The sequence below is a fragment of the Montipora capricornis genome, chromosome 11, assembly GCF_036669925.1.
Source record: "Montipora capricornis isolate CH-2021 chromosome 11, ASM3666992v2, whole genome shotgun sequence".
Classification (NCBI taxonomy): Eukaryota; Metazoa; Cnidaria; class Anthozoa; order Scleractinia; family Acroporidae; genus Montipora; species Montipora capricornis.
In genome coordinates this window covers 32,233,714-32,243,713 of record NC_090893.1, presented here as the reverse complement: position 1 = coordinate 32,243,713, position 10,000 = coordinate 32,233,714, and the positions used below count along the sequence as shown (strand labels likewise).

The 10,000-nt window shown below is 38.1% G+C and overlaps 2 protein-coding genes across 2 annotated transcripts in view; one reads left to right on the top strand and one right to left on the bottom strand.

Moving 5' to 3' along the window:
* The window catches only part of LOC138025067 (putative protein disulfide-isomerase DDB_G0275025), a 9,214-nt gene extending 4,948 nt beyond the window's left edge, over positions 1-4,266 (bottom strand). The window contains exons 1-2 of the mRNA XM_068872318.1: positions 3,728-4,266; positions 1,064-1,298 (exon numbers count right to left, since the gene is read on the bottom strand). Of these exons, the coding sequence (XP_068728419.1) occupies positions 1,064-1,298; positions 3,728-4,003 (511 nt within the window). The 5' untranslated portion in view covers positions 4,004-4,266. The remainder of the gene's footprint in view (positions 1-1,063; positions 1,299-3,727) is intronic.
* A 1,697-nt stretch (positions 4,267-5,963) lies between these two features.
* LOC138025065 (G-protein coupled receptor-associated protein LMBRD2-like) overlaps positions 5,964-10,000 on the top strand; it is a 31,359-nt gene continuing 27,322 nt past the window's right edge. Inside the window, exon 1 of the mRNA XM_068872317.1 lies at positions 5,964-6,265. Within this exon, the coding sequence (XP_068728418.1) occupies positions 6,092-6,265 (174 nt within the window). The 5' untranslated portion in view covers positions 5,964-6,091. The remainder of the gene's footprint in view (positions 6,266-10,000) is intronic.

Below are 10,000 nucleotides of genomic sequence, written 5' to 3'. Positions count from 1 at the left end.
TCCGTGTGCGGCGTTTTTTACCACGCACCGGTGGCTCAGTTGGTTGAGCATCGGGCTAGCTGTCATGTGGGACACCCCGGCCGGATCAACACTCAGAATCTTAAAATAACTGTGGAGAAAGTGCTGCCTTTGTAATTTCATCTGCAAATGGTTAGACTTTCAAGTCCTCTCGGATATATAAGGACTATAAACCGTAGGCCCCGCCTCACAAATATCTGCTATGTTCATATAAAGTTTCCTGAGGCATGTTAAATAACCCACACACTATTGGAGAAGTGTAGGGTATGAAGTCCCCGGTGTTGTGGCTGTCCTGTTTTCTCCAGCAGAGATGGCCGACTTGGCAGTGATGTCTCTAAAAAGGCTCATTTGTGGTTTATGAGGCCACCTAAGCAGAAACAGCCATAAGTCAAAAAGGGACTTTGCCGAGTGCTGGAATGCGTAGAGGTAAACGTAAAAAGCCATTTTCGAAATATCAAATATTCAGCTTCATAGTGAAGCAGTGAGGACAAAACCGATCGAAACACGTTGGAATGAATGTGGAAAATATTTACAAATCATCCACTTTCCTTTGTCTTTGTTCTCTAAACCTCTCTTTCAAGCTGAATTTTAATATATCGAAAAGGCCCATTTCGGGGGCTCTTCTTTTTCAAAGAAAATTCCACTTAGAAGCGAAATTCCACGTGCCCACTGAAACAGCATTTTTCGGTTACACAAGCGGACAATATACAGCCAATCGGACAAATAGCCCTGAACTGACAAGAGACAATCCGACCTTGTAAGCGGACGAAATTGCGCATGAAAACAGACGGTAAGCGACATTTTTTGATTTTGGTTTTCTTTTCCTTGCTTTTGTGTTCTTAGAATTTGTCATACCTCCTTAAGTGCAAAATTATATACAGTAATAGACCCATTTCTCAAGGAAAGCCCATTTCCTCAGTCATCGTAGTCTCGTGTGAGATATTCTTGTTCCCCCTCACCCCCCTCCCCCAAGAACTTTTTTTCTCTCCCTTGTTCCTCCCCCAAAGCTATTTCCGGGATTTTCGCTCTATATACTGACAATTACCTGTTAGTAAAAGCACGGGCATTTTTAAAGGCACATCTGCGTAACCTTTCGCCACATATTTTTGTAGGTCTTCCATGTTTTTAATCTTGGTTGTTTCATCTGGCAGACTTTCCAGCACAGCTTTTTCGGCTTCCTTGAGAGATTTTACGTCCATTTTTCCCGCTGCCTTTATTTTGTAACCTCCGTACGGAAAGACTCGAGCGACAAAGTACTTTCTGTCCTTTTGAAGGAATCCCTGGGTACGTTAACAAGAATAACCTGTTAAAGGCTTGTTTGCCTTTACAGAAGGCAATTATTTTGACCAATTACAAGAGACGCAGGCAATGCGATTAACCAATCACAACGCAAACCAGACACATGTAGGCAGGCGGCGCCAAAGGCGGGAAAACAAGCGCGAGTAACGCGATCCTAACTTGTTTTGCTTTGACCTTTAATTGACTGGGATTTTGGAAATTTTAAATTTTATTACTAAGAGTTTCGATTGAAATCTTCTTCATCCGGTCGGAAGTTAATAAGCTAGAGAGCCCAGCGGCCATTCATTTGGTTGATTTTCTCAGTGACTTTGACTTTCACATTCTCTGTCCTGAAATCCTAGACGAAATCCGTTTGTGCATGACGTCAGTCAATCGATACTGAGCAGTTTCTATTGACTCAGCGATACCCGGCCAAGCGATACGAACTCAGTGGTTATAACTAGGCGAAACCAATAGTCGAAGGCCATCATCCTTTTTTAAACATAATTACGCATGGCGGGTTAAGAGTCATGTAAGAAGAACATTCCGTTGAACGTATATAAGTGACCAGTTCCAAGTTAGCTTGACAGCTTAGTTGGTAGAGCAATGCAACGCAAGGATTTTTTTTTTTTGGGGGGGGGGGGGGGGGGGGGGAATGCTCAGTGCCAATTACTTAAGGTGATTCCTCAGTATTGCTCTGCGCATCCTGTACTGCGCATATGGTGTGTCAATATTTATAAACTGGTCAAATTTGCAACATCGTAAATATGGTGTAAGTCGATCATACAGTCTGGAACAGTTCTGAAAACACGTGAGAGAAGTTATGAATGAGCCATAGTTAACTCTTTGCGAATAAGTGCGCGCATTCCAAGGACGTCGAATTTTGTTGTTTCGATCTACGATAATCGAGATATACAGGTGCGATCCCCTTTAAATCCAAAAAATAAAAATAAAAAATCGATCGGAAGGAAAAAAGGATATGGCTAAAAACGTACATAGAGACCATTACACAGGGATCTAAAACAAGGACTCGAGAAACGTTTTGATTCGACGTCGACTGATTTAAGTTGAGCGATTTTTCAATAAACTATATAGACAGTGTTCCATATGCTCTAGACGTTTTACCTATCAGATGTTACTTTAGAAACCCTCCCGTTTAGCTACCGCAAAATGTATGCTGAGCCGATGAAATAACGCGCGTATTAAGTATCAGTACACTGAGGCATCAATGGGGTAAGATTGGCCCATTATATCTCTTAAGCAAGTACGGTGACTTCTCTTTTTTATTGTAGTTCGCAAAACAGCAAAGCAGGGATTAATAGCAAACATTCAGGAAAGTTTCAAGAAAACCGCTCGAAAATAATTAGGATAGTACGCGCACTCTCATTGGTCAAAAGCTGTGTTTAGATGACAGTCTGTAAACACGGCTATGACATCACACGAATTTTGATTGGTTATGTGTTGTCAGACGCGCGTTTTGATCGGCTGGTAGGAAATATGAGCATGTATGAAGAAAATCTGTTTCAATCAAGAAGTAAACAAACCAACATTTTCCTTCATTTGTGGAATTATTTTTAAGAAATATTTTATAAAAGCTATATAGGACTTTTTTTCCGTGATTACAAAGCCTCATCTAAACACTCGGGGAGTTGGGAGACAGATTTATGCCGGCAAACCATCGACTGCGTCTCGGTTTTGCATAACTGTCTCGAATTCTCCCAACTCCACCTCGTGTTTAGATGAGGCTATGGAAACACGGAAATTGCTTAAATATAACTGCGATTATCTTTCTAGATTTCATTTCATGCCAATCCTACAACCCCAATATATGAAATTATATGTATTCTAAAAATTGCTTTAACTGTAGGGGCGTAGCTAGGATTTTACAGTGGGGGGGGCGGGGGTCACATTTTCTGGCGCTTTGGCTTCTCTAAAGATACCTCGTTTCTAAGATTGCAAAGTAATATACTGAAATAAGCCCCGCTCCGTTCACATTCAAGGTACAGCTCCAGCATAGTTAAAGCCTTTCCACGTGACAGGTGTTGACACGTATAATTAAAAAAAAAATCAAAAAAATTCACAGATGATTCTTTTTTAGCCAGATTTGGTGGAAATATTAGTTACCTCAAAGAAAAAACTTCTTCATCAACTCTTTCACAGTACCAGAACATGTACTTTAGAAAAATTCTCGCTTATTTCGCTAAGATTTTAAAATTTTCTTGCAAGTGTTTTTATTTACGGTTATTTGTTCTGAAATTTCCTCGGTTTTTATGCTGAATATATCTTTTACTGAAAAGCCAAAAGTCCAGAAAAGTTAATTAGTTTCATGGGACTTTGAGGACCCTTGTTTTCAACCAAACGAAAATGAGATTTATGATCCTGCCTAGTGCTCTAAGCCCAATTTTTTAAAAAGAAATCAATTTCTACTTACATTTTTCTTCAGGAAAGCACCTTCCTTATTTGGATCAATGATTCCAACACGAACGAATAACCCTCGTAAGTTATACTCTAAATCCTTCCACTTTTCAGTTGAGATCTTCCCGGCGTCTTTCACCGCGACAATCCAAGCGTCTTTACCTCCATCTATCACGAGAGTTTGGTAATTTTTGGAAGTGATTTCGAATATGCCATATTGCTTTGAGAACACTGGCACAAAGACGAGAAAAACCCCGAGAAGTAATTTCCAGATTTGCGCTGAAAAGCTCATCCTTTCCAAAAATGACTGAAAAGACAGGTGCAGTGAATTTTGTTGTTCTAATTTAAATCGCGTAAATGAGCCCAGTCTGGACAAATCGCAAAATTCAGTTGCCTTATGCGTTGTCAAAAATAGTATGAAAAATTGGACTGAGCATGAATCGGCTTTTCAGCTCGCCGTTTTGGCAAACCTAGCCTATGTTACACCCAGAAGGTTTACAAAATAACCGAAAAGGAAGTTATAACGTTGTTAAACGCATTTTAGAATACAATTCCCTTATACAACTGTTTGGTCCCATATTACGTGGCATTAGTTAAGTCTGATAACGTCTACCAGCTGAGTAAACATATCATGAATTTAATAATGACTCCCATAAGGACGAAGACCTTAACTGCAGAAGGAAGAAGAAAGGTTATTAATTAAGTTTTGCCTTAAAGCACTGAGTATGACCCGGTTGCATTTTGAGTTCTCTAACCTCTTCCGTTCAGAAAAGCTATGATCATATTTTTGATCGGTGCTTGAATGAAGTTAATATCAACTAGCCGCCACGAAAAAACTCATCGCTGAGTGTCAGTTTTTTAAGGGTTCTGTGCCTTACAGCTATATCCGTCTGAACACGCAGTAATGATTAGGTTTGTATTTAAAACGCTAGAGTGAACCCTTTCCTGTATGTTATAGAAAAAAAAACAGTAATCAAGGTTGGAATTTCATGACGAATTTCACGAATTGGGGGTATTTTATCATTAGGTCATGTTATGATCAAATTGCTCATTACCTCACAAATGTGATGTTTTCAAAAAGCGTTCTGATGTGACTCCAATTTGAAATTTCCAATATGAGTGGCATTTCTTTATGGAATGAAATGCCTTTTTCAGGTGCGCCAAAGGGATGTTTTCGACAAAAATTTGCGATTTAACGCTGATATGAACTTTTTTTTGACAATTTTGTGGTATAAGTGGTAACAATACTGTATTTTAATGTTATTAGCGGTAGCATTTATAGCCTGTAACGTATATGTGAATGTTACAGTATTTCAATTAAACGCCCTTTCCGACACTAGCTGGGCCCACACAGGGACAGAGAAAAACTCTTGAAACTTTTCAAATTTTTGAAAAAGCGTTTCCCTCTTTTCTTTCTCCAATACCCCTCTATTTCAGCACTCGATCTCCCCCTCCTTTTAGAGCTTAAGTGCTACATGTATGCAGGCTAGGAAACGAGATACGGATACAGCTTTTGATTATTAACACCAGGCGCGTAGCGTCTTATACGCACATACGCACGTGCGTACTTGAAGTGACCAGAAAATTTTGCAGTTTTTAGCAATTGTTTCTATTCTTAACATTTTACTTGTACGCAACCAAGATTTCGCGATGAAAGCACCACTTTGATTAAATTCTAAAAACTAAAACAAAAGCTATACCATGTTCTAACTTAGTTTTGCTTTGTACCTTTTTTTTGCACTAACAATGCAGTGTTGTTTGGCCAGCGTGCAACAAAAAGGCGAGGTTGCAAAGGAGCGTCGTTCCGAGAACGTTCTTGACAATTCCAGTCACGCTAGCACAACCAAAACAATGTTTTGTTTGCACCAAGTTTGCTCAAAATAAGGGCAAGACGCTTCGTTCTTTGCTTGTATTCACACAACTACTTCGACAAGAAATAAAAAAGGCAGTATTTTCCGCTCAGTTTACTTAGGTTTCTAGATCATATGTACTTGTGCGTACTTGAAAAAATGACCACGCTACGCGCCTGAACACTAGAGTACCGGTAGAAGATCTTTTGGGTAAATTTCTGAGGGAGTCTGAAAAGCTTAAAATCTTTGCTTTCCCATAGCTTAGAACTGCATGATCGATAAACAGGATGAGAAAAAATTCAAGTGGTAGAGCGTAGTCCAATGTTTTTACCCTCCCGTCCGTCCCCTATTTTTTCTTCTTACCCAGTTCTACACGGTGTACTTAACTGGTTACCAGTCCTCAATCTTGATCAATCTTGAGTACATGGATGCTGAGAAATAAATTATTTTAAGTGTACCGGCTGATTTCGTGGCAGTGCGTGGAGAACAATTTAAAAGCTTAGCTTTTTCGTAATCCTACCAGCATTAAGATGAGTGCTGCACCGTTTACGGTGGAAATGATCTTCGTGTTTCTTCTGACATTGTGTCTACTTCACCAGTATGGAAACTGGCGCAAGCAACACTGGCTTGTCACATCAGCCGTGTTCGTTTCCTGGTATTTCTCGTTTTTAATCGTGTTTATTCTTCCTTTAGACGTCTCTGCGGTGAGTGAAGTTCAAACTATCCTATAACGCTATCATAAGCTTTCGATTGAACTGATGAGGCAGGCGAATTTAAAAATTATGTAGATTTGTTTATTCAAAATTAATTATATGCAAGATCGTACATATATATTTGCTCCAAATCTATTAAAAGATACGTGCATTTGTTATTATTTTATTCCCGTGAAGAACTGCTTTTTCTTGTGTTTTAGAAGGCAGTACTTTCTGTTTGTCGTATGAATTTTTAGTTTTAAGCACATGAGCGATTTTAAAGGCTGCCTAGCTGTTTAGTGATTTTCGTACTCATGATACTGTTTTCAGAGTAAGTTGAGCTAATACTCAGATGTGCAGAAAAGAGATGAAAGACCTTCATTTTTAACCTTTTTCTCTCTTTATATTTGTAAAATGTACTGTTTTGCATTTTCAGTGTTTTTCTTTTTGCACTCTGCTTTTTCTTTCATGTGTTAGTGCTTATTTCTCGGTGTCTGTTTATGTATGTGTTCTATGGCTAATATGTATGTTTATGGACTTAAATTTGTGTAGGTAATCATGTGATTTGATTGCAATTTGGAATAAGTGAGCACAAAATTGTATGAGCCTGTAGGTTGAGTGCAATTTGTGGTCTTTGAAAAACAATTATTACGAGTGCTTATTATTAATATTCCAAATTGCACAAGAAAAATCATGTGATTACTTATTAATGATAAACATGCAAAAATTTCACCTTTATTGCACTAATTTCAACTATCTGCTCTCTCTTTGGGATTAATATTGACGTGCTCTCAGCCAAACAACACACTGATATTTTTGCATGTCATATTATTAGTACATGTAATCACATGAGTTCAAGTCTTTTTTGGAATAATATTGCACCTTGTGTAAAGAGTTTTAGAGACCAATAAAATTGCAAGAGCCCAGGCAAGTACAATAATTGTTTGTTGTCTTTGAAAAATTTTCAAGTAGTTATTTGTTCCAAATTGCACAAGGAAAATCATCATTAACATAACAAAAATCAATAATATACATGAAAAAATTTGGGTTAGCTCATTTATAATTACGCACAAAATAAAAATTAATAGGAAAATGTGTTGATCACACAATTTTGCAAAAAAATGAGCCATTCAGGGATCCTATTTAATTGTCTTCTTTCAGATCTTTTACCTATCAGATTGCCTGGCTTATTATTTCTGTTTGCACTGAATTACCTCTTTTCTTCTATTGTACGTGTGTCCTGAAAAGTACATAATTTTCTCTTAGTCATCAACAGGGAAGGCTACCAGCAAAGCCTGGAATCTAATTGACATGATTGCGCCAGTTAAGAAAATTGACCGAGTGAGACTGAGAACTGGTTTTTTTTAAATAAACAAACAAAAAAACAGATTGACATTACAGGAATATCGGCCGCCAGGAAACATTGAAACAGGGAAAATTCCTGGTCCATTAAAAAATATGTTGTTTCATTTTAACACGCTTTCAACAGTTAAAAGTCACAATACTTGGGACAAATATTTTGAAGAAAATTCAAGTGTATCTTGAAAAAGAAGCTTTGTACCTTCCGGGACTTCGCGATGGCAGTCGTGAAACAGTCCATAGTTTCTATTTCCTTCAAAAGTTGCGTAGGGGTCACGGTCAAATTCTCCTTTTTAGTTGGCATGTAATTGAAATGTAGTAAACTCTAGAATTTCCACAGTTCCATTCAGTATCTTCCTAGGCAGCCTGAGACAACAAAAACCATGATCAGGGTTTGAGCCAGGCCGGGCCATTAAGCCAATCCCGCACTGATATTGAAATTGTCCCTTAAAAAAATGGCCAAGGGGACATTTTTGTCCCCTTCAAAATCTGGGGGAAAACTCAGAAGGAAGCACACAAGAAGAGATACAATGTACAGTTTAGTACAAAAATTACATGCTGAAACACAGACCGTCATGCATTTTAAGTTCATTTTAAAGTACAGTCACTCTACTGATGTTCAACCAAGCGTGATGCACGCATCTGGGAATTAATATAACATGGTGAAAACTTATTTGTACAATAGATAGCTTTTTCGCCTCAAATCGAAGGTGGATTGATCAGAGAAAAAAAATACAGTTCTAAGAGATATTTTTTTCGCCTCAAATCGAAGCCAGATTGATCAGAGAAAAAAACACAGAAGAAGAACAGTGTTTTAATGAGGAAGAAAAAGATGGGGCTCAAACGAAACCACAATCTTTCCAGAAAACTTGGTTGCGAGATCACACGTTGTTGGGCTATGAAAAGGAGGTGATGTTCTGCTATTTTTGTTCTGCTATTTTTGCCCCTTGGCATCGGAAAAAGGTGTACAAATCTTAGAATCTCAACTCTCTTAAGACACAACGACTGTAAAGAACACATGGATGCTGTTAATTAGGAAACTATGGGGGATACACTCAGCAACACCATCACAGCGCCATGTTTTTAGAGAACAATGGTCAATCGAACGCCATTGACTCCATTTTCTTAACTTTCTGGTTTGTATTAATTTTTTAATGACAAGTAACAGGTAATAAAATATGTTTTTGTTGTCCTGCCTTTTCCTTGTTTGAATGTAAGAAAACGGAAAAAAATTGTCGGTCCCCCTAAAAATGAAAATGTCCCCAAAATTTTAGCACTGGTCAACAAGAATGGAAAAATTTTCCATGTGTATTATAAAAAGGATGTAAATAATAGGGAAAAGTTAATTATTAACTTTTCCTCATCGAATGTCATTTGTGCGCATGTAAGTTTTTGCATTACCGGTACATAGTCTTTATGAAGAGAACAAGACTTTAAAATTAAATTTGAAAAAAGACATGTTTCGGCAACTCCTGTGCCATCATCAGTTTGTGGATGGAATAACAATGATGTACAATATATAGCGGAAAATTAGAATAACAATGGTGTGATACAACAACTGATTACAAAGAGAGATTAAGATGTACATGAAATAATTGTTGATTTAGAGAGGGTTTCTCCCAATGAATGTGCAATGCCTCCTTGATTTTGCTTGATCTATGACAACAAAGCATTCGCTCGAACGAAGTGCCCGACACCCAGGTGACTCCTGTAAATGCTTAAAAATGTAAGAGGCCTTATCCCTATTTAAGTGCTTGTTTATGCGTGACATGCAAATGTGTCGGGAAGTCTCGCCAACATAGCAGGCACCGCAGCCTGCACAACTAAATCTATAAACAACGCATGATTTGAGCTCTTTAGGGATAAGGTCTTTCACGCTAAACAAAGAGCCGATTTTGAATGAAAAAAACACTAGCTTGATATTAAAGCTGTTGTCACAAAAACGCTGATGTTCTGCGAATCCGTTTTTGTGTCGTGTCGGCAACAGTGATCCCTGCACTTTGAGCATACTAGAGATTGCAGACCACTTTTTAACCCATTGACTCCCAGGGGTTCCCCATTGACGAGTAAAATCATCTGGTGTTAGAGCAAAATAGGCTGGTTAGGACGTGTCAAAGGGTTAATGGTCGGGAAAGGGTTTTTACTGTTGCTGTGGTCAGAAAACGTCATACTGTGCTATAAAGAATATTAACTAAGATAGGAAAAGTTTTTCGTTGGTGCTCAGTATGACCTTTTATAATGGATATAACTGCTTGTAACTCACTATGAAGTTGTCAAACCACTTGCCATTATGATAATTATCGATATAAGACCAACTGTTGAAACAATAATGGAAAATAAAGCTGGTTGTTGCTATGGTACAATATGCAGCCTTGTCACAGAAATGCA